The sequence below is a fragment of the Portunus trituberculatus genome, chromosome 38 (genome assembly GCF_017591435.1).
Source record: "Portunus trituberculatus isolate SZX2019 chromosome 38, ASM1759143v1, whole genome shotgun sequence".
Classification (NCBI taxonomy): Eukaryota; Metazoa; Arthropoda; class Malacostraca; order Decapoda; family Portunidae; genus Portunus; species Portunus trituberculatus.
Window position 1 is genome coordinate 27619043 of NC_059292.1, and position 24634 is coordinate 27643676.

The following is a 24634-nucleotide window of genomic DNA, read 5'->3' on the forward strand; positions in this document are numbered from 1 at the left end:
TAATTAAGCACAATCAAAAGATAGACAGATAAGACCTGGTTTTGCTGAAATAGATAAAATTATATGTATGAGAGGACACTAGAAGAAGGTCAGGAAGAGTCAGTGTTTAAAGGACATTGAGAAATATAGGTTTCCACATAGACTAGAGCTTTGGATATTTGAAATGGCTTATGGCTCAAGTGGTCATTACAGCAGCCAACATACATATTTCTAAAGAAAAGTTGGATAAATATAGATACATTGAAACAGGACATTATTAGCCTTGCTTGAACCCTGTAATATACTAGGTAAATACACACACACACACACACACACACACACACACACACACACACACACACACACACACACACACACACACACACAAGGCCTGTCAACAGTGGAAAGTATTTGGTATCGTGAAGTGCCACAATGCAGCCCATAAGAGTAGTCTTGGTGTACCACACACAATATGTGAGCAAATTGAGTGCTGAGAGCTGAGTGATGTAACCAAAGCTTTCATCAACAGTTTACCTAATGATGTGGATTGCCAATACTTTCACCTGCAGCTGTGTACATATGATCCATCAATCCTAAGGCAATGTAGAGCAGAAAGTGAAATTCAGATAGTGGAGCAGGTTTAATATACTATAAGTATAAATTGAATAGTGAAATAACTTGCCTTAAATTTACACTCTTTTTACACTTAGATAACCTAAGTAGCCTTGCCTCTATAGCTCTCACACATCAGAACATTCTGCCTTATTCCTTAGCATACTGGTAATTAAGAATGGTTTGAAAAAAAAATCAAAGGTGCAATACCTGTACAGTTTAGTTTAGTCTTTTTATACAAGTCTATACCACTATAATAATATTCGTAATCACAGTTTTACTAAATTAATGCTTTAAACTTTTCTTCTTTGGGAATAGGAAGATGGTGAGTAGTTATACAATGGGCTGCTAACATTTCAAGTAACACATATGGGGAAGTCCTGTTGACTATTCATACAAGTAACCTATGAATGCTGTTAGGTGCATTATCTTTAGGTGTATCATTAGCTGTGAATGATTAATCTTGTCCTGGACAGACTCACAGAATCAGAATCTGTGAAGAGTGTATCGAACCAAAGTTTGCAATAGACCTTGGGCTTAACTGCTAATAGTCTACAAAATCTGTTGCTGAACTGTAAATAAAACCTGTTTTGTAATAGTGTGATATTTGCAGAAGTTAGTAAACTTTCTTGTTACTATGTAGGTTATGAATCCTGGGGATGACTGAAAAATTTTCCTGTCTAACATTGAACAAGTCTTGCAAAAAGTCCTCTGTTCACCAGTTATTTGACTCTTATTAACCTCTAGATAACCCCATTTGAAAATTACTTACCAAAAATACAGGTATGAGAAGTAATTATGACAGAACAGACAAACAAAAATCCAATTTGTTGCAAAATACTGGAGTAGATATTTCACCATAAATACCCTAGAGAAATTATTCTATCCTATAAATTTTCTATCAAAAAAGGCAGTGTCCTTCAAGTTGTTATTCATGCTCTTGATCCTTTGTAGGGAGATTACTAAATGTCCTCAAAGTATTCTGGATAAAATTACTGAGATAAGTAATGATGTATCTTAGTAAATCTAAAAGTTCAGGACAGTAACCTTCTACAGTAGATATATTGTATACTTCTGTATGAATTATAAATGCAATGGCCATATAATGCCCTGCTGCAAAGTAGAATCCTCCCAGATTTAGTTAAACATTGAATAAGTAAGCCTGTTTTCCAATGGGAGTATGTTAGTCCCCTCCTCCCCCCCTTTTTTTTTTCTCTCCAGCACTGTAACTACTGTGAACAATTTGTAAGGTTATGCAATATTTCAAATTATATTCTTTGTTAGGAATTTTTCTTGAAGGCAGACTAATAACATGAAAACATTTGTGAATTTCATTGAAGAAAATATTATACCTGACCTCCACAGACAGAACAGGGAGAACAGTTCTTTTTAAGGCATATGGAATATACCTTTCATGCCAAATTCTAGTCCCATGTTTTGTTCAAAGTCTACTTTAGTATTAAACTACATCTCATTTCTTTGGAATTGAAAGATTAAAGCTCGATCTTTTTTTTTTTTAGTGCTTACAAGCTTGTCACTAGTCTTTAACTGCTTTTGAATCCTTAATCTTAAGTAACTGGTGAACGGTAATATTACATCCACTGCAGAATAATTCACAGCAGTGTCATGGTTTTACATATTTTATTTTTTTCATTGTATAAATGGTAAATATTGATTTATTGTGGTGTTTTAAGCCTCATTCCCTGTGGGTGTCTATATGGTGTTGGCTGCAACATCTCACCAGTCACAGTGAGTGATGAGCACAAAACCAAAGCACAAAAACAAAATATTGTTTCACAACTCAAAAATTTACTTCAAGCATTATTCCCAATTTGATTAGGTGATGCTTTACATGTGAAGAACACTGCGATACTTGTAAAAAATGTTAACACAGAATAAAGTTTTGTAGTGACAGATTGCAACATCATAAATGTGACCAAACATAAGATTCAGCATTAAAGAATTTGGTTCTTCAATATTTATGTATGGAATTAATTTTGTAATAGTTTCAAAAAGTTTAATAAGGATGTTCTTTGGCATCTTTTATAAAGAATTTGCCTTTCTTTTCTTTGCATCAATTTTGAGTGACATTATTTTGTGTAGGGATCTGCTCAGCTCACTTCTGGATACTCTTCTGGTCTCACCTGACAGAAATTCTAGGTGTGTTGGATATTTCAGTGAGTCAGAGAAATATAAATCTAAATTAGAGGTCAGTTATAGGAATGATCAGCCTTGTTGGAGCTGGTGGAATGGTATGGTAGCTTTTGGAAAGGTTGTGTAATATTGTTTGGAGTGCAATGCTGATGTGCTTCAGTTAATTTATTGCTTTTTTCATTGGATGTTTTCTTGTTTGCCTGGAAACAACTTTATGAACAATGAAACTCAAAGAATCATGAGTGAATAAACCATCCTACGGGATAATAAAATTTGTGATAAATGTAATATACGTACTACGGATTTCCACTGTGTAGAGTATCTTAAGCACTAAATCTGTTCTGAGTGGGTTGTGTCTGGGTTCATAGGGATCCAGTAGGGAAGATGGCAGTCTGTTTTATCAACAAAGTGCAACTGTCTATGTAGTGAGTACCCTAACACATAGCTACTTATTATTATTTAACTGTTGATATTTTTATTATATTGGATAATTATTATTGTTACAATTCCTGGTTTTATGTTAATATTTGTTGAATGTGTGTATATTACATAAATATATCTATATAGATGATTAGTAGCAGTCTTTTATTTTTTTTAAATACAGATGCAGGTTTGTAGATTTTTCATAGAATTATGTTGCTTTATTGTGACTTACAGGATACTTCATGGATTCTGGTTGTCATGAGCTTGCAATAATTTTCCTTGTTCTTTTAAAACACAAAATTGTCTTTTCCTTTGTACACTAAAGCTTTAATTCCCAAATACTCTGTATCATAATCAATCAGTAAAATGTAACATTCCACATGTATTTTTATAGCCTAGTTGTTAGTTCTTTTGATATATCCAAAACTGCAATAGCTCTTTCTTTGTCTCCACCATGCAGACCAGTGCCCATCTACGGCTGCTGAGGGTATTCCTCAGTGCAGACCAATGCCACATTTCTGACACCACTCAAACTAAGAACCCTACACCCAGTACAAGTACAATTAGAGATGGGGAGAAAAAGAAAGTAATTCCCTTTATAAGTGGTACCAAGTTACCATACTCAAATCTCCATTAATTGTCTTTTACAACATACACGGATTCCATTGATATATTCTTCCAAGACATACTACAGGGAATCAATAAACAAATGGAAAATATAATTTAATAATAAAGCATACAATGCAACAAGATTTCCTTTCAAATGAATGAATTTCCTTTGTTCAGATTTATCTGTTATTTCAACTTCAAATCATTTACTTTCTGGTCATTGGTCTCCACCCATATGGGCCTTCCTGTGTGAGATTGCTGGCCTATTATGTATGTAGATAGATTAGCTGTAGTTGCTGCAAAATCTACTGTGGTTGTTGACTGTACTTTTTCCTAAATATGAAAGATGCTAAGTGCACTAATGGTGAAAACATGGTAAAATTGTCAACCTGATTCTTACCATAAAATTATGAATTTTGTATAGAGCTCATCTGAAAGGAGGAAATGTTGGCTAGGATGGCTTCTTTGGTCTGCTGTACCATCTCCTCCGGTTTCCACTGTGAGTTATACTTGAGATCTGTGAGCTCTTTAGACACTGGTTCCTCGGCAGTGTTGTGATACAGGGACTGCAGCACCACCCGTGGCCTGTGTTGCTGCAACAATCAAGCTCTTATTAGCGATTGTAGGATATTAACAGAACCTAATTATTTTTCTGCTCCACAGTCATGTCATAGTCACTATTATAATAATGATTTGATATAATTTTTTTTTATCAGGAAAGGAAGCTTGATAAAAAATCTTACATGGATGGCAAATGCACTCGTGTGTGGAGATCCAAAGCATAAAATTCAATAAATTGAATTCCCAAATTTTATTAATACTTAACATTAGAATCACAGTTCATTCAGGTAATGAAATGCGAATAATAGTTTATTTCATTGTCTAAAATATATATACTTGTGTGTATATATATATATATATATATATATATATATATATATATATATATATATATATATATATATATATAAGCAACCCCACTTAACGAAGGGGTTACGTTCGTAAAAAACCTTTCGTTAAGCGAAACTTCGTTGAGTGAACCGATTATAACAAGTTTAACCCCTGACTTAAACTTCCACTGAAACTAAACAAAGCGAGAGTGCATCATAGTACAGTGAAAGGTTTAATAAAAGTAAAAATTATGAAGTTAAACATTTAGGCAGTTTAATTTAAGTCATTATAATGTACACTAATGTATGTATGTACGTAACTTTATAATGTTGATGATCTTAAATTTATGAAGGGAGGGAGAGTGAAACGGGAAAGACACTAACCGGCAACCTGTGGAATGTAAACAAAGGATACATCATTGTATCACATAGAAAACTTATGTACCACATTTCCACAAGGCTTTCCATTTTATCCAAAGTAGAGTCACGAGTCCAGGTGTTCTTTTAACTTGCAAGGAAGATACAGTCTCACCAGCCTTCTTAATAGAGTCTGCTGACTTGAAAATAGTAGAGACAGTAGATGGAGTCAAGATGGTGGCGAGCAATGCTATTAGTTTTCTCACCTCTCTCGTGTCTGTGAATAATATCCAGCTTCACTTTGAGAGTAAGAGACTTCCTGGTCTTTTTAGCAATGGTAGGTGACACTGCAGGGCATTTTGATGGTAAGTTGAGCAAGGGAAGACAAGCTGCTGCTGATGCTGTTATTGTTTTGAACAGGGGCAGTGAGTGGTGCGCATGTTGTCCATGAGAGGTGCTGGTGTATTTGAAAGCCTGTCGGCTTGCGTGATACGGCGGGGCTTTCAAACTTGGAAAAAAATTGCCTAGATAAAACTTTGTTAAAGCAAGTTTGGTGTTTGTTAAACGGGCAGATGGTAGTGAAAGGAAATCTTCGTTGTAGCGAAATTTTGTTGTGTGAATCTTCGTTAAGCGGGGGTTGCCTGTATATATATATATATATATATATATATATATATATATACAGGCAACCCCGTTTAACGAAGGTTCACACAACGAAATTTCGCTACAACGAAGGTTTCATTTACTACCATCTGCTCGTTTAACGAACACCAAACTCGCTTTAACGAAGTTTTATCCAGGTAATATTTTTCCAAATTTGAAAGCCCCACCATATCATGCAAGCTGACAGGCTTTTGAATACACCAGGAGCTGCTGGTACTAAGGCCTGCCTCAGGAAAAATCCTGGGACACCTATAGAATAAAGATCAAGATCAAGATCAAGCCTCTCGTGGACAACACGCGCAACACTCACTCCCCAGTCAAAACATAACAGCCTCAGCAGCAGCTTGTCTTCCCTAGCTCAACTTACCACCAAAACGCCCTGCAATTGGCCTAGTGTTCGTAAGAAGACCAGGAAGTCTCTTACTCTCCAAATGAAGCTAGATATTATTCACAGACATGAGAGAGGCCAGAAAACTATAGCAGTGCTGGCCACTATCTTGACTCCATATTATACTGTCTCTATTTTCAAGTCAGCAGACTCTATTAAGAAGGCTGGTGAGACCGTATCTTCCTTGCAAGCTAAAAGAACCACCTGAACTCTTGACTCTACAATGGATAAAATGGAAAGCCTTGTGGAAATGTGGTACATAAGTTTTGTATGCAGTACAATGATGCGCACTTTGTTTACATTCCACAGGTTGCCGGTTAGTGTCTTTCCGTTTCACTCTTCCTCCCTTCATAAAGTTAAGATCATCAACATTATAAAGTTACATACATACATACATTAGTGTACATTATAATGACTTAAATTAAACTACCTAAATGTTTAACTTCATAATTTTACTTTCATTAAACCTTTACTGTACTATGATGCACTCTCGCTTTGCTTACTCTCAATGGAAGTTCAAATCAGGGGTTAAACTTGTTATAATCGGTTCGCTTAACGAAGTGTTTTTTAGGAACGTAACCCCTTCGTTAAATGGGGGTTGCTTATATATATATATATATATATATATATATATATATATATATATATATATATATATATATATATATATATGAGTCGCTCTGTGCCATTTTGTCGTAACCCCGTCAACCCTACTTTTGAGTAAAACGCGCTCAAAGTTAAACACTGAAAACGCGCATGAAATCGGTCAGAATTATATAAGATTATACATCAAATGAAAGATCTCGGGTAGTTTTGTTTAGTTATGATGGTTTTCAATAGTAAATCCAAAAATTTTGGGTTCATGTCGGTAGATTTTTTTAGCCTATTTCCGTAGCAATAAATTTTTTTTAGGTGAAATGATTTCTAAGGTGCTAGTTTAAGAATAAATGTTAAAATTAGGAGTGTGTGAAGATTTCATGATGATAGCTGCAAAACTCAATTTCATATGAATTTTTTTCGAGCGAAAAATAAAAAAATTTATTATTAGCGCAACTTTCATTATCATTCCAAGTATGTTTCATTTTCTATTATTGTTCGTAAGGGTTGACTAAAGGTAAAAGTATGTATTTATGCATTGTCTTTACCTAAAATACAATCTAAGGCTGGGGAAGTTAAAGGGGCACTGGTAGAAGCCATAACTTCAGGAAAAGTAGCATAGGTCTTGCCATGGCGAGTTAAAGGGCGACGCACGTGTGAGGGAGTGGGAGAGAGAGAGAGAGAGAGAGAGAGAGAAGGAAAACATGCCTCTCATTGGCTGAGGCGCGGCGTGGGTGTGACGTCACGCGCTTACGCGCTGCTGATTGGCTGGCTGCCAGCAGCTATGAGCTTGGAGATACGACAACACAGCTCGGGATGCAACATGTTAGTCTCGACTTTCCCTGTAATGTTTTTGCGTGACTTTGCACCTTGTTTTAGGTGCCCAAATGGTCGAGTTTGGCTTGGCCGACCTTAGCATATGACTTCCCTACACCGAGCAACTGTTAACTTAGAATCTCAATTTTCTGGGGTTACGACAATATGGCACGGGGCGCCTCATATATATATATATATATATATATATATATATATATATATATATATATATATATATATATATATATATATATATATATATATATATATATATATATATATATATATATATATATATATATATATATATATATATATATATATATATATATATATATATATATATATATATATATATATATATATATATATATACAGTCGACCCTTGGACTCTGAACATGATTTATTCCAGGAGGCTGTTCCATGTCCGAAATGTTCCACGTTTGAAACCGTTTCCCCCATATATGAGATCTGTTTTTATGAAATTTCCCAGAGTAAATGGAAGCACCAGCTTACCTGAGGGAACAATGGACCTAAGTGGATGAAGGCAAGGAAGTGGAAGTCCTTCACCTCCATCATGACCACAATTTTGTTGAAACGTTCAGCATCATATTCTACCACAGCACATCCGAACTGACACAGAACCTGCAAACAACACTTGGTAATCTTCACAACACAGCACTGCACAAACTTTACATTCCTGTGAGGGATAACTTTAAAAAAGGCATCTCTTTTATGTAATTCCACCGACTAATAACTACCAATTTCAGCAGCATATAACATGCAACTAAGCAAGCAAAACCTGATGCTTTACAGATCAAGTCAAGATGATCATCAGAGTTTAGGTAAATTTTTTGTCCAATTTGACTCCTCTTATTACACTGTGATTACAAACAAAGATTTCAGAATCTATTTTCAGTGTACATGAGTTTGGTATGACAAAATATTGCTCACCTCAGCTATAAACTGCTTCCTGGTCTCAAAGGAAAGGATAGTTCTCCTCACTCTTTCTTCCAGCACCTCCATGATTCTCTCCACATAATCCATCACACCTATGCCTGGAGGCACAGCAGGCAGTGCCAGGGTGGAAGCTTCTCCAATGAGGGACTCAACACGGGAGGAAAGGTGAAGCTTGGGCACAAATGCTGCTTCCCTCTGTCAGGATCACATAAAACACCATACATACACTATAACATCATTGTTAATAAAACAATTAATGTAACTATTAGTATACTACTATCATCTGAAAGTTTTTGTTGATGGGAGTTTATAAACATAGAAGAGTGGGACAAGGAGGCAGTGAGTCAGTCTGCAAGTATCTGTCGATGGTATCAGCCTTAGTAGAGCATGGTACATTCACTCACCCTAGGAAAATCAACTTGCAGGAAGGTGTTTGGAGTGCCAGGGTTAGCGTTGACCAACACAGGTGGCACATCCTGCAGACTGAGAGGTAGACGCATCAGGAAAGATGATGTAGTGCTCAGCTGTTCTGTGCTGTTGACCGACACCTATTCAAAGTGGTGAAAAAAACATTTGTATTCATTTTATTAAGCTGAAAAATAAAGAATAGTACATTTAACTACAGTTACATCAACAAAAATGTCAAGTGTTTGTTTTATACCGTATTGTTTTTTTTTCATGAATTAGACCAAGCCCTTATGAAGGATTTGTTACACATAAAAACACAAAGGTTAAAATACAGAGGAGAGGCTTTTCAATTTCCTGGCTCTGTCACCTGCGCTTCTTGGGTTTTACTTCCAATTAAGTGTACTTTTCCAGATTTAGCTCTACTTGCACTCCCTCCCTGCACTCAACAAACAGTTGCACCCTGACTTCACTCCATTATAATGACACACTTAGATGATTCTTGTATAGTATTATTTATAATTAGACTCCCTGTGAAGCTGTCATTTCACCATGGTACCATCCAGATTTGTGTTACCCAAGTATTTTTAGGGATCAGCAGACTCACCTCAATGTCTCCTTCTCCAATCTTTAAAGCCTTGAGTAGAGACTCATACTGAATCTGAAGAATCTCATCCTCCTCAAGCCGGTCAAGCTAAAAAAAAAGTTATAAAAATGTTGAGAAATGTAAAAAATACAATATGAAAAAAGAGAGAGAGAGAGAGAGAGAGAGAGAGAGAGAGAGAGAGAGAGAGAGAGAGAGAGAGAGAGAGAGAGAGAGAGAGAGAGAGAGACTAATAGTAGGTAAATGTGACTGATATTTGTCAAAGCAGCACAAAACTCAAGGTGATGCCACACAAAACTCAGGATAGTAAGAATTTACCTAGGACTCAGCACAAAACTTGGGAGGACACTGTATATATTTGTTGTGTCATCTAAATGTAGTCATGGAAATGGGCTCGGTTTATGTTTATTTTCTATTGTGGATTTTTGTGTTATCCGGTACCCTACTCTATATTAAACTTGCACATACTTTGGTTAATAAGAAAAAAGGAAAGGAAAAAGAAAGATAGAAATAAAAGACTGGATAGTGAGAAGGAAGACATGAGGGAAGGCTGTTTCAAGAGCCACATCCCAGACCAGTAACTCAACACACCTGGTACCTCCTGTACAGCTGCAACACCTGATGCACCAGCTGGGCCAGAATGTCATCAGTTGAGGTATTCCACTCATTGAGAGATGGTACCTGGTGACAGTAACTCATGGTGAGAGAAAACACAAGCTGACAAAGGGAAGGGAGAATATAACATTGTACATACATTACTTCTCATTATGGAAGCACACTACTGCTTATGGAGCATGAATAGATTTGAAGTCTTTAAAACAGTAGTTGGTAGTCAGTGAGGGTACCTGGTCTTCCAGATCCTTCAAAGTGATGGTGGATGTGAAGCAGTCATCACTGAAGGTCATTTCAGGCACCATCCAAGGCTCTTGGGGGTTGAAGAGGAGGTGGATGGTCAGGTTGGTCCCAGCATAAGGCAGCTTGATCAGTAGTGCATTCTCTAAGTATCTCTCTGGTTTACACTCCAAAATTTCTCCATTATCTCCCTTGCTCTTCACTCCTTGAGCTTCCGAAGCTTTGCTGATTTCAGCACAATCACTGAACAGCACTCCTGGAATGAAACAGCAGCTTAGAGACACTATTCACAGCCAGGCAATGCTAACTCATGGCTGCAGGTACAACATAAGCAAAAGCTGTCAGGCCTACATGAGGCAGTTCCTATGTGATAGACAATAATGGAGAAAAAAAAAAAAAAAAAAAAAAAAAAAATCTGCTATGGTCACCCTATAGGCAATGCATAACACTTATAAACCAAAATAATGAAGAACACAATATTCAAACATTTTGAGGGAGAATGGAAATTCTGGAAAAACATTGGAGTAAAATTATGTCATACCTATTAATGATGCAAAAGTGTGAATGAAGTGTATGTAAGAATGTGATGCTTTGTCTGGGCTGCCCTCTGTAAGATTGCTAACCAGGTATACAAAATGGTTAGCCATATTTATTCCATTCTGTTACCATTGCCCATGTCTTTATTTATTTATCTATTTATCTATTTATGAAATTCAATGCAACTCACCTGGAACACCATTCACCTTCATGTATTCTACTTGGCGAGTAAACATCTTGAGTGGAGCATTATTCTGTGTTGCTTATACATTCACAGGGATCTGAAATAACATAATGAGTAGTAAAGATGGGAAGAACAAGGCAATAATATCAGTGTTCACTAACTGAAAGAGGTAACATAATGATACTTTTCAGTAGGGTGTGTTGCTAGGTGAGATGATACAGTGAAGCACATCTGTTGGCCTCTGCTTTCCTGGCCATGTGCAAAAAGTAAGATGCAGAAAGGAGCCACCCAGACTTCTGGGTCTCAGGAGCAGAGAGAGAGGAAGCTAGGTGATTCTGAGTGTCGGTCTGTGCTGAGATACAAGACTGTGGAGTTGGCAGCCAGACATAGAGGAGAGCAGGCATGGAGAGGATTAGGAGAGGCAGTACCAGCAGTAAAATGAGTCTGGTGCTTGTGAGTCTTGAGGCAGAAGCTGTGACATCTCAGTAAGCAGGCCTGAAGTGTGGGTAGATGCACACTTGGTAACAGGAGATTTGATATCTGGATGTGTGGTAGCCTGTGCTGGCTACTGTGAAGGTCAGACTAGAGTGCTAGCTTTAGAGACTACAGAGGGTAAAAATGGCAGTTGGCTGTGAGACTTCCCTGCAGCTGGATGCTGGAGGAGCAGAGACTGGTGGGGCATTTGTGAAGTGTCTGCTGTGCACCTGAAGGCTGCCCTGAGGATAGATTGCATGAAAACATCCTGTGGCTGTGAGGAGTAGTGACTGCTGGGAAGTACAGTACAGCTGAGGAAGAGACTTGTAGTGTCTTTGTCTTGCTGTGAGTTGAGTAGTGCCTTGTGAGTTGGGCTATGCTTCCTTCATGTGTGTTCTGCACAGTCTGAGTGACTTTGTGCTTTGAGTGTCATGCCACTCACTTGTAACTCTGTGCTCTCCCTGGAGAGACTATTTTGTGCCTGCAGTGTTCTGCAAGACAGAACATAACTGTGACCTGCTCTATGGTGAGAAAATATAAGACTGTGCTGTGCATGTACATACATAGTTTTTTGCTTGTCCTTCTTGCCTTGCACTCCACTACCAAGCTGATGATTGTAAATTGCTTCCACCTGCATTATAGTGATCGAGTGAGTGCTGTCCTCATTGCTCCTGTGTAAGTTGCTGCTTATCCCAGCAAGACTATTAATATTGCTTGGTCAGCTGGGGATGGCAGTGTATGTGGTGAGTGCTATAATATTACTCAATCAATTACTCACTCACTCTCTCTCTGCTGTAAAGGTTTGCTGTTGCATCCAATATCTGCATGTTAAGGGCAATACAGAAAAGTCTTATTTCAATATCATACCCAGTGGATTATCTATGGAAATCACTTAAGCATACTAATTTTGAGACTGACTTGCCTGGTGATGAAGGAGAAGTGAGGATGTGCCGCTGTTTGCTCCACAACCTACACTTTGCTTGTCATGAACTGTGGATGTAAAAGAGGTTCTGCTGTGGGTAGAGGAGGAAGGAGCTCCATCAGTAAGACCAGTCTTAATGTTGATGCTAATATAGCTGACAACACCAACTATGACAAATTTTGTGGAATGTAATGGCGCCACAGATAATAAGTGTGTAGGCTGTGATAAGTGCCCCTTGTGGTTTTATGACATTCCTCTTTGCATGGGCATATCTCACTCTATCATCCAATCAGTGAAAGATGGTGGTGATGTGGTACTTTTTGTCTGTAGTGGATGAAGAATGAAACCTACCCATGTGCCTGGAGGTGACAATGGTGGTACCAGTCCTGCACTCTGGCAGCTGCATGAAACTGTCATGGCATTGTACTATTCTGTTAAGGCTATATCTGAGCAAATTTCCACCTTGACAAATCAGGTCTCTGCCGCTCACGGGCCCAACACTCGGGGAAGCAATGGCGTCTCTGCTGTTGCTCAACCAAGTAATGGTGAACGTTGTAACTGCCCCGCACTGTTTCCAGATCTTAGCTTTGCTATTAGGAAGGAGATAGTAGAAATGGAGGAGTGTCGAAAATGCAAAGATTCATTAATATTTCGCGGCATAATAGTAGCTAATATGGAGGAAGCAAGGTCAATGATTTCCTGGGTTGCTGTACATCTTCTAGGTTCTGATTTCCCTATTTTTGATGTGTTCTGCATTGATCAGACTAAGGGAATTTAGAGTTAAGTGCGCTAACTCAGATCTCCGAAACAGTTTGATTCTTAATACGAAATCTCTAAAGGACATTGATGTTTATCCTAATATTTATATTAACTGTGATCTAACATATTATCAGAGACAGGAGCTGTATGCTAGACGATAACGCTCCCATCAGGGGACTGGCAGATCAGCTGCTGGCGCTGGTTTGGGGGCTGGGAAAGTGCATCCTCGAGCAGATATAATTTCTTCGAAGTTTGGATAAATACAATGAAGGTGCCAGCAGTGAATATAAAAAAAGTATAACTAAACCTAACCTAGCCATCAGGTGAAAATGCTACCATAATGTTATTTAAATACTGTTCCATACTCATGCTGTAGAATCTGACATGAACTAAACTTCATTGGTTTTCAAATCATCCTCATGATATAACACTTCCAGTGACTGTTGTGGGTGGTGACATGTGCATATTGGAAAGCAATCAAGTTGAGCACGTCACATTGTAGAGCACTAGTGTGTTACAAGTTCCAGGAAAAGATCAATGGAGAAATCTAGCTGATGAGACAGCTAAGAGAATTTTCGCTGAGAAACGGATAAGTTGTTGAATGAATAAATAAATACTCTGACAGGTATCACCCGTGCGCCGTGATCCTAAGTGTCAGCGCCGCCTAGCAGTGACAACCTGCTGTAGGCCACTACCGTACACTTCAAAATTGCTCCCCCCCCCTCCCTCCTTCTCCTTCTGTTTGTCTGTGTTTTGTTTCCTTTTATCGCTTTTCAGTAACTTCCTCCCTAGTGTTGTAAAGGTCTGATAAGAAGAGACCTGCACAGTGCACACCCATAACAACAACAAACCTCAGACCTGTTGAAAAAGTGAAGAAAACGAAGAGAAACTGGGGAAGCAGTGACTACGAGGAAACTTAAAAGTAGAAATAATATATATATATATATATATATATATATATATATATATATATATATATATATATAGTGAGTACAAGATGAACCTAAAAAGCTAAAGTGTAAAGAATAACAAGAAGAAGCAGAAAATAATAAATAATAGAAAGGTGCCGTTTGAAAGGCAATACCTGTAGCCTTTGGTTTTCGACTGCCAAGTGACAACAACAATAACATCTGAAGACCTCGCGTGCACAAACTGAAAAAAAAGGTCTTGTATCCACTTTACAAAGAAGTATTAAGACTAAACAGAATAAATAACCTAAGAAGTGAATGTGAGAAGCCCGGCATGGATGATTTAAGGAGTGTGGTGGACGCAGAAGAGTCGGAAATGGTAGGAGTGGAAGGCAAGGGACAGGGAACCGCAGGAGAGGACACGAAGGGAATGGAGGAGAGTGTAACGAAGAGTGAGTTGGCTGTGGCTGAGAAGGAGGCGAAAGAAGAAGGAATAAGTGCTAAAATTAACCTACTACCTGGCACACCCTTCTTGATGAGCGAGGAGGGGCTGGTGTACCAATGTTACCCGCTGTCTGAACAAGAAATTATCATCGTGAGTCTGGAGGAAGGAGACTTGCTGATAGGGGAACCCCTCCAGACGCCTTTCCTTCCTTCCTCCACCTCAAGTGTGTCTTCCTCTCTGCCAACCCCTCCCCCTGTCACACACTCCAGCAAACAGACAGCAGCCAAGGATGGTGTGGCACACGTCCAGGGCAATACCACGCCCAAGGGATTCACCGAGGGGAAGAATAAGAATTCTGGCAAGGACACAAAGTCAGGCAGCAGAAAACTACAGAATTTGAGAGTGCTGACACCCAGCTCTACCCACCACGGTGCTAAGGACAAGGGCACCCAGAAAGTGGTCTCGGACCAGCTGCGGTGCTTCATTTGCTCTGAAATGCTACCTACTAGTGGCACGCTACGGCACCACTTTACCACGGCACACAGTGAAGCACACATCACATCTCGCCCTGTAAGACTCTCCTTTAGTTGTGTGTACTATGCATGCATGTATAGTTATCTTAAGTCTTTATCTAGTTTTTTTTTTTTTATACCATGTGGGCTTTTCACGGGAATTTATGGGCTAAAGGGGATACTTTTTAGGGTACCTCCTATCTTAAAGCCCACCCGCTAGGAAACCGTTGCCCCGAGTGAGGAAGCCCAACCTACACTCAGACCGTGGACAGGATTCGAACCCGTGCGCTTGGAGACCTCTAGGATCCCAAAGCACGCATGGTTCCACTGTACAGTACAGGGTCTGTCTGAATTATGCTTTTGTGGTCCAATCTCCTTATCTATGTAGTTATGTAGTTCAATAGGTATTATTTTTACTCTTACACCAGTCTCAATGTGGCTTTTCTTATCCATCTCATCATATAAAGCTTCTCATTCTGAGTAATTTAAACCCTCACATGTACCCACCATAAATATGTTTATAATCCTTACAGCAGCTTTTAAATATTTTTCTGTTTTTGGGGAACTGTACTCATTCACTGCTGTGCCAATCCTAGGAAGTAATGCATATGTTTTGAAACTAGCGAGGCACTGTAAAGCATGGCAATTGTGCACCCAAGTAATGTTTTTTTAATAAGTTCATCATGAATAGTTTTGAGATTCTTTTTCCTAGTTTCCTAGTTTAGATGTGGAACAGAGACTTGAATTCAACCTTAAACATCTTACCATTTCACTTTAGCAATAATAATTACCAGTTTGGACAGAGCATTGAAGAAAATGTTAAAAAATTTTGTATTTAGAAATGGTAGGGATAAGCTGCCTAACAGTAGATTATGGTACTCTAATTTGGTATATTGTGGTGTAACCATTCATGAATACAAAGCCATTATTAGTAAATGTGTACAGCTTTTCATGGGATACATGCCCACCTCTTTGTTTCTTCAGTCAATATCTACATGCAATTTTCATACTTCATATCTTAAGTAAATCTGTATATTCAACTTTTACAGTATAGCAAAGAGAAACTTATGTAAATACTTTATTATCTATCTGCCAGTGCTATTCATTTCTCATATTTCACATGTCCAAGAATCATCATTGGCAACAGTCTCAGCTTGCATCTTTCTGCTGTTGTCATTAACATTATGTGAACAGAATAAGAAACACATGATCTTTTTGCCATCAAACACCACACATCTCCTTCAGCCCCTGGGTATGGGTGGCTAAGCAATGCACCACACCAGTGAGGGTTGCGTGCTGGCATGGTGGCATGGTGGCATGGTGGAGGGTGTGAAAGCTCGAGGCAGGTAACTCACAAGATGGAAATGAACACTGCCTTCTTCCACTAAAAACCAGGGATGTGGCCTTCTCTACCAGAGCTGCAGAGAGTGGAGAAAACAGACAATAACAAAGTACCACTTTAATGAAAGAAGAGCACTCCTTCTCCAACACACACGAACTATATGGACGTTGGTCGCCCCTTAGAGAGGTAGTTGGTCTAGCGCTGGTACCACGCCCATCCACTTCACACACAGCCGTCCTGGGCAGCACACGGGTGCAGGACCCCAAGGAGAGGACGAGGAATGGAGCAGGGTGTAGGGGTGGAGAGTAGGCAGAGCAGTATCCAGCAGTGACCAGGATTGAAACAGGAGGTGGATGCAGAACCACCAGCAAGCCCGAGTAGTATGCTGGTTAATCCAAAGGTTGGTCTGGACTCAGGCTGGCTAGACATGGCTGCCAGGAGACTGGCTCAGGTCCCCCAAAGCGAGCGGTGAGCAGGGCTTCACGGGAGAATACTTCTGGAGGCAGAGGCGAGTCCAGGTAGTGTTGACTCAGCCGGAGCTCAGGAGAATCTGCCTTCCCTCGGTCTCGTCGTCCAGGCGTCAGGTCGGAAGCTGGAATTCAGCACAGGAGACGGTACCTCGAAGATCCGAAATGTGAAGCAAAGAGATAGCATAACAAAATGACCAATAAGCAAGAAGATAGTTCCAAAGTACCCCGATAGTTTCTGGCCTCGTTATCTTTAAAGTAACAAACTGATAGTTTAACCCCTAGTTGTCTTCACAGAGTGTGTTTGTTATAATAGGTAGGCAAGTGGAAGCAAGAGAAAGATAAGTTCTACACTATGTTGCCAAAGGTCCACTTTCCACAACTGCTGTTTTCACTGAGGCAACTTTTGGAAGATAGAAAGAGTATGTCATCAGCAGTTTTAGAAGAACTATATTCTAGAAAGAGTATGTCTTCAGCAGTTTTAGAAGAACTATATTCTAGAAAGTGTATGTCATCAGCAGTTTTAGAAGAACTAGATTCTACCCACTAAATAATGTTCAGTCATGTGGTAAAGGCAGACATCCCTCACTCAACAATACCTAGTAAGCCTTTTATTCCTGGAAATACTTCAAGAAATGAAGGCAGCATGTACAAGCAAGCCTAAGTTTTCCCATTGTGGCAGGAAAATCATTTGTCTCCTGCCAAAAGTGTTTCCTACTGGGAAATAAGAGCAGGTCCTTCTGGCCAGTTAACTGATAAAACCATTGCCAAGAAGGAAGCTTAGAGCAATGGTGACTAATCTGGAAAAGAGTTTATAATTAGGGGATGAAGAAATCACAGGGTTTCCTTAAGAGTGTGATGAGGAGGAGGAAGGATCATGGGAAAAACCAGAAGAGGAGGCAAGAGAGGGTAGAGAAAATGAGATCAAGACCAGGAAAATAGGGAAGGAATCACTTTATGTTATTGTTTGTGTGGTTTCCTTGTAAAAGAACCAGTACAGCCTAGCATCATGATGGAAAAGTACTTAAGAAAAGAAGTAAACTCTCAGTGAAATATTTGAGCTGCAATTGTAACATGTCAGGAAATGAACATTATTACTTTAAAGAGCCACAAAAAAATGTGGACTTTTACTGAATTTCCGAGGTTGCAACTGTTGGTAAAATTTTGTCCTCAATTTTTTTGTAATTATTTAATTGATTAATTTACTTATTCATTAATTAATTTATATATATATATATATATATATATATATATATATATATATATATATATATATATATATATATTTATTTATTTATTATTTTTTAAATGAACTTTGCTTTAAGGCTTTATAAATGACTGTCATTGACATGTATTAGGTGAATGTAAGAGACATAAGGTATTTTCATGTTTAGAGGTCCCTTAATATGATCCAAGTAATATTGGTAATGAAAATTTAAGTTATTTTATGTGCAAATACACAGTAAGTCCAGAAAACTGTTCAAATAGGCTTTTGCATGCTCAAATTGGCAAAAAATGTAAATGTGCAGTGCCATAGATATATTTCTACTAGACATTTGAATTTATGAACATTCCAGAATATTCTACAATCTTAGTAATAAATTACAAATATATATATATATATATATATATATATATATATATATATATATATATATATATATATATATATATATTTTTTTTTTTTTTTTTTTTTATCATCAAATTTCTTTCATAAACAAAACAAAATTAAATAAAGATTGCATAATTGGTCTATTTCATATGATCCCTTGTGTTGCAGTGTGTGGTGTGCTTGCAGGAATGCTGGAGTGAGGGTCAGCTGGAGTGGCATTTGCACCTGCAGCACAACATCAAGGATCCCACAGCAGCTTGTGTGGTGTGTGGCACTCAGCTGGCCACACGGGCTGAGTGCAGGGCACACATGCGCAAGCATCCTGCCACTATATTGTGCCCTACTTGTCCCCTTAAGTTCTCCAGTCAGCAGCAGCTCGTGTTGCATGTGCAGCAGCATCACCTGCCCCAGTTGCTGCCCCATACCTGTCACGTGTGTGGCTGTCGCTTCAGACAGCACACCACTCTTCAGGTACACATGCATCGCCACTCAGTGCAGCAGTGCCCTGAGCCAGGCTGTCACCACCAGGCACAGGATGAGAGCTGGATGCTGGTACACCTCCACCACCATCACCATCACAACCACCACACCTTTGCTGCTGACCATGATGCCAGTGACCACCTTCTAGACCGCCTTCTGGCCCATTATTTTAGTTCTTATGTCCAGAAGCAGAAATCTTGCTCTCCTGAGGAGCCACAAAACTCACTCAAAGGCTTGCCAGGTTTTTATGGAGGATCAGTGCCTCCCCTTGATGCAGCTGGGGCATCCCACCAAGATTGTGACAGCCTTGGCTTGGAAAGTGTGGAAGAAGTGGTGAATGGAGTGATGGAGGCTGTGGTGCAAATGGAAGAAGAGCAGCAGAAGGAGGAGGAAAGTCCAGAGCAATTACTGCTAAAGGTTGGGTGTGATGGGCCAACCCTGCACCGCTGTGGCCTGTGTAACACCTACCTGCCCTCACCTGATGACCTGGCCACTCACAAGGCTCAGCACACACAGGTAAGCTGGTAAACTGTCACCACCCTAGCCTCATACTTGCTTGTTTTATGATTCACCATGCCAGCTCTGGCTTTCTTGTAATCATCATCATCATCATCCTAATGGCAAGAGTGCCATAAGTTAGGAGTGACAGAGGCAAATCTTTCCTTTGGTAGACAGTGAGCTGCTTCAGGTGTGACAAGACTTTCCAGAGTGTGAAGCAGCTCAAGCGACACATGATGGCACACACCGCACACGACGCCCAGCTGGACACTGCTCACAGTCGCACAGGTACTCTCACACATACTTTCCTTCACACATCCCTCACAGGCTTCCTCAGAGATGTGTAGTTTGGAAAATCAGGAAGATACAGTTTTTATATGTGGTATTTTTTGATAGTGATGAATCTCTCAATACAATTTTGTCATATGCTCGTAAAGGAATATTTATAATTAAAGTTATGATATTTCACCAAACACATTGCTTACTTTTTGTTAACTCAATATTTTTTCATTAATATTCTCTAAATAAAAAACCTTTTATGCCAAATATTCTTATCTGGAGAGCAAGTGTGTGCCAACCAAAACACTGTAAGCTTCCATATAAAAAAAGAATAAAAAGATAAAAGAGAATAAATGAAGATGAACACTTACATTTGGGGAAGGATTTTTCTGATTTGCCTTGGAGTCATTGTGAAAACTGATGATATAGTAGTGGTGGTGGAGATAATCATGTAGTGTTGGCATCCTCAGCACATGGTCAGCTACAGTGTCTGCAGTGTGGCAAGATATGTGGTTCAGAGTCGGCACTTAGCAGGCACCGCTCCAGTCATAACCGAATACAGGGCCGGCACCAGTGTGAGGTGTGCCAACGCAAAGTGAGGACACGGGCACACTTGCTGGAGCACTTGGCTAGGGTGCACAAGGTAAGGCTTAACACACACACACACACACAGAGGCCACAGAGTAATAGAGAGACAGTCTATATAAAAGAGATTAAAGTAACCAAGCTTGAAATAAAAGAGTTAATGAAGGAACTGGATGAAGAGAAGGCAATGGGACCAGATGAAGTCTCAGGCAGAATACTGAAAGAATGTAGGGAAGAACTAGCAAGTCCTATATACAACATCATAAAATGCTCAATAGAAAATGGAACAGTACCAGTAGAATGGAAAAGAGCTGAGGTGGTTCCCATATATAAGAGCGGAAGGAAGGAAGAACCTTTAAATTACAGACCGGTATCACTAACTAGTGTAATATGCAAGATGTGTGAAAGAATAATAAAGAAACAATGGATCAAATTCCTTGAAGACAACAAATTAATATCAAATAGCCAATTTGGTTTTAGAAAAAGACGGTCTTGTGTAACTAATTTATTGAGTTTCTATTCTAGAATAGTTGATAGAGTACAAGAGAGAGGGATGGGTTGACTGTATTTATTTGGATTTAGAAAAGGCATTTGACAAAGTGCCACATGCAAGATTACTGTGGAAGTTAGAGGAGAAGGGTGGCTTAAAAGGAAGCACATTGAGATGGATAGAAAATTATTTGAGGGGGAGAGAAATAAGGACGGTAGTTAAAGATATGAAGTCCAAGTGGAGAGCAGTAGAAAGCGGAGTGCCACAGGGTCAGTATTGGCACCAATACTTTTCCTCATTTATATTAACGACATGCCAGAAGGAGTGAACAGCTACATAAATCTGTTTGCAGATGATACGAAACTGTGCAGAGTTATAAAGCAAAAGGAGGATTGTGAAATACTGCAAGAAGACCTAAATAAGATCTGGGAATGGAGTAAGAAGTGGGAAATGGAATTCAATGTGAACAAAAGCCATGTCATGGAAATGGGAAAGAGTGAAAGACGACCTGTGGGAATCTATAAGATGGGAGATGGAGTAGAACTGGAGAAAGTCAAAAGGAAAAGGACTTAGGAGTGACGATGGAAGAAAACAATCAACCAGTAAGCCATATTGATAGAATTTTTAGAGAAACATATAATTTGCTAAGGAATATTGGAGTAGCATTTCACTACATGGACAAAGAAATGATGAAGAAATTGATAAGTACTATAATAAGACCCAGATTGGAATATGCAGGAGTAGTGTGGACCCCTCATAAAAGAAACACATAAGGAAATTGGAGAGGCTACAAAAATGGCTACAAGAATGGTTCCAGAATTTGAAGGGATGACATATGAGGAGAGACTAAAGGCTATGGATCTTCCAACCCTGGAACAAAGAAGGGAGAGAGGAGACCTGATACAAGTTTATAAATTGATCAACGGAATGGACCAAGTGGATAATGAGAAACTGATCCTGAGAGAAGAATATGACATCCGAAGCACAAGATCGCATAGTAAAAAGCTGAGAAAAGGAAGATGTCTGAGAGATATTAAAAAATATAGTTTCCCACAAAGATGTGTTGAGACGTGGAACAGTTCAAATGAAGTAGTAGTATCTGCAACGAGTGTGCATACTTTTAAAGTAAGATTGGATAAGTGTAGATATGGAGACGGGGCCACACGAGCATAAAGCCCAGGCCCTGTAAAACTACAACTAGGTAAATACACACAGTGCAGAGAGCAGTTACAAAGATGGTTCCAAATTGAAGTACTTTAACCTATGGAGAAAGATTGAGGAAATTGGACATTACTACATTGGAAGAGAGAAGGAAAAGAGGAGATTTGATACATGTTTATAGAATGGTTAATGGTATAGAGGATGTGGATAAAGAAAACTTTTTACTATTAGACACATGCAATACAAGAGGACATGGTTTAAAGTTGAAAAAGGATTTTTGTAGAAGAGATGTCAAGAAGTATAGTTTCCCTCATAGAGTTGTGAACACTTGGAATGAACTTGATGAGGAAGTTGTAATGGCTGGGACTGTGCATACTTTTAAGGAGAAATTTGATAAAAGATATAGAGACAGGACACTATGAGTTTACTCCCCTCCCGTAAACCACAACTAAGTAAATACAACTAGGTAAATACATGCAATTTCCCCAAATCTGTTTTGATAACCTTATTTTATCCAGTAATTTTGTCTTCCTGTGTTCATTGTTATAGACTCAGCAGCATTCTGTCTTCTCTTCTTCCTCTTTGAAGTTTACTGTATGGTACTTCTCATCTTTTAATTTCACAGGTCATCAGTGTATACATATTCTTCCTTTTCTGTGAGTGGAAAGGAGACTGGCCAAGGGTTATGATTACAAGAAAAAGACCTATTTGAATGCTATTTTTAAGATACTGTACTGAGATACTACTGTCAATTGAACCTTTCCACAGATCCACCATGAGTCTAAACATCTTCAATGTGGCATGTGTGACCGCAGGTTTGCCTCCAAGACTCGCCTTCACTCGTAAGTCGTCTTCTTCTTTTTCCTCTTCTTCCAGCATGAGCCTAAGTGTGGATCTTTCCTTGTATATCACAATTAGGTAGACAGACCACCAAGAGTCTAGCCTGAGCTTGGGACCTTAATGAAGGGCAAAGTGTTCCCCAAAAGACAATGCAAGTGAAAGAAATCCAATAAGGTGTACAACCCAAAAATGTAAAGAAAGCTGTGTTGGTTGTAACCTGCTGCATGGCAAGGCAGCCACAATACAAAAGGTCGAGGTCATCATGAACAAAGAACTCCCTGTATAGAGAAAAGTTTGCATTATTTCATTACAGTTAGCAATTCCAGAGATGCACACTTTTAGTTCCGTAGAGGAAAAGACAAGGTGATATATCAGAAAAAGTGATATAGTAACAGCACTAAGAGTTAGTTAGGCAAAACGACACCATCTATCCCATATCCCCAGGCACCAGCTGACTCACAGTGCTGGTGAGCCAAACTGGAGCTGCCAGAAGTGGCACAAGACCTTCACCAACCCTGGCACACTCCAGCACCACATGGCAGCTCACCAAGGCAACAAGTTTGTTTGTGATGTGTGTGGTGACCTGTTTGACTCTGCCCAATGCCTGGCCAGCCACACCCGCACCCACGACCTGATTCACAAGGCCAGGTCGGTGCCAACATTCCTCCCTGTCAGTCCCTGTCTCACTTCTTCTTTTGTTACAGTTCTCACCTACATGGCTTCCTCCAATGCATCCATAAGTCTTTATCCTTTTGCTTTTTTCTCTTCCTAGCCTGGTGTGTTCATCTCCAATATCCTTCTCTCTACATACACTCATCGCATCTATGTGCCTTCCTTCAGTGCATCCATAAACCTATACTACTATGTAAGTCTTCCTTTCTTTCTTCTGCCTGGTGGGTTCATCTCAGGCATCTTCCACTCTACATACTTACTCCTTACATTCCTATGTACTATCACCTCAGCGTCTAGCGAACACAGAAGTGAACGCTAAACTATACAGGCAGCATAGCGAATTCAGGAAGAAGGGAAATGATTTTAATCCCCAGGTAGTAGAAGTTAATTTCTTCGCCCTTCCACCCTTCCCCCCCCCCCTCTCTCTCTCTCTCTCTCTCTCTCTCTCTCTCTCTCTCTCTCTCTCTCTCTCTCTCTCTCTCTCTCTCTCTCTCTCTCTCTCTCTCTCTCTCTCTCTGGAAAAGCCAGGATATGTTAGTAATAAAGGTAGTAAAATATTTATTAACATAATGATTCTGTATATTGAAGATGATGATACTACTACTACTACTACTACTACTACTACTACTACTACTACTACTACTACTACTATCTCTCTCTCTCTCTCTCTCTCTCTCTCTCTCTCTCTCTCTCTCTCTCTCGGAAAAAGACAATGATACATGAAGATATGTTGATAAAGATGGTAGTAAAAATACTTATTAATATTATATTGCTGATAATGATGATGATAGTGATGATATTAATAATGATAATGATGATATTACTGCTACTACAACTACTAATATATATATATATATATATATATATATATATATATATATATATATATATATATATATATATATAGGTAACTCGATTTACGCGATAGATGCATTCCAAGAGGCATTGCGTATATCAAAATTCGTGTAAAATAACTTATAATTCTCAGAAGAAACAATAGATAATAGGGGGGATGTGGGATGTGGTCCAAAAAAATTCATACAAAATGCTCTATTTATTTGGTTAAATTAACATGTTTTTATTACTTACCATTCTAAATACTAGAAGTGTATTCAGAGTAAAGGGAAAAGCAAGAAATAATAAGAGAAAGCAAAAAAT

The 24634-nt window shown here is 38.9% G+C and overlaps 2 protein-coding genes across 14 annotated transcripts in view; one reads left to right on the forward strand and one right to left on the reverse strand.

Annotated features, from left to right (window-relative positions):
• Positions 1–3303: 3303 nt before the first annotated feature.
• Positions 3304–14101, reverse strand: LOC123514811 (BRISC and BRCA1-A complex member 2-like). 9 transcript variants are annotated; one of them, XM_045273016.1, is made up of 11 exons: positions 14044–14101; positions 12778–13016; positions 12427–12517; positions 11037–11127; positions 10303–10565; positions 10049–10138; positions 9461–9547; positions 8853–8996; positions 8443–8643; positions 8005–8133; positions 3304–4370 (listed from the first exon to the last, which is right to left on the reverse strand). In XM_045273016.1, the coding sequence occupies exons 4-11, from the start codon at positions 11080–11082 to the stop codon at positions 4185–4187; spliced, it is 1146 nt and encodes a 381-aa protein (XP_045128951.1). In that variant the 5' UTR covers positions 11083–11127; positions 12427–12517; positions 12778–13016; positions 14044–14101; the 3' UTR covers positions 3304–4184. The 9 variants fall into 9 exon arrangements, with proteins under 9 accessions (XP_045128951.1, XP_045128952.1, XP_045128959.1 ...); XM_045273017.1 differs by lacking the exon at positions 14044–14101 and adding an exon at positions 13803–13878; XM_045273024.1 differs by having other exon boundaries at positions 11037–12494.
• Positions 14102–14268: 167 nt separating this feature from the next.
• The window catches only part of LOC123514808, a 28728-nt gene continuing 18362 nt past the window's right edge, over positions 14269–24634 (forward strand). For 3 of the 5 annotated variants that reach the window (XM_045273006.1, XM_045273002.1, XM_045273003.1), the window contains exons 1-6: positions 14269–15108; positions 18640–19467; positions 19623–19737; positions 20199–20371; positions 22733–22806; positions 23249–23452. In XM_045273006.1, the coding sequence (XP_045128941.1) occupies positions 14428–15108; positions 18640–19467; positions 19623–19737; positions 20199–20371; positions 22733–22806; positions 23249–23452 (2075 nt within the window). In that variant the 5' untranslated portion in view covers positions 14269–14427. The remainder of the gene's footprint in view (positions 15109–18639; positions 19468–19622; positions 19738–20198; positions 20372–22732; positions 22807–23248; positions 23453–24634) is intronic. The other 2 variants (XM_045273004.1, XM_045273005.1) reach the window with 1 other exon arrangement.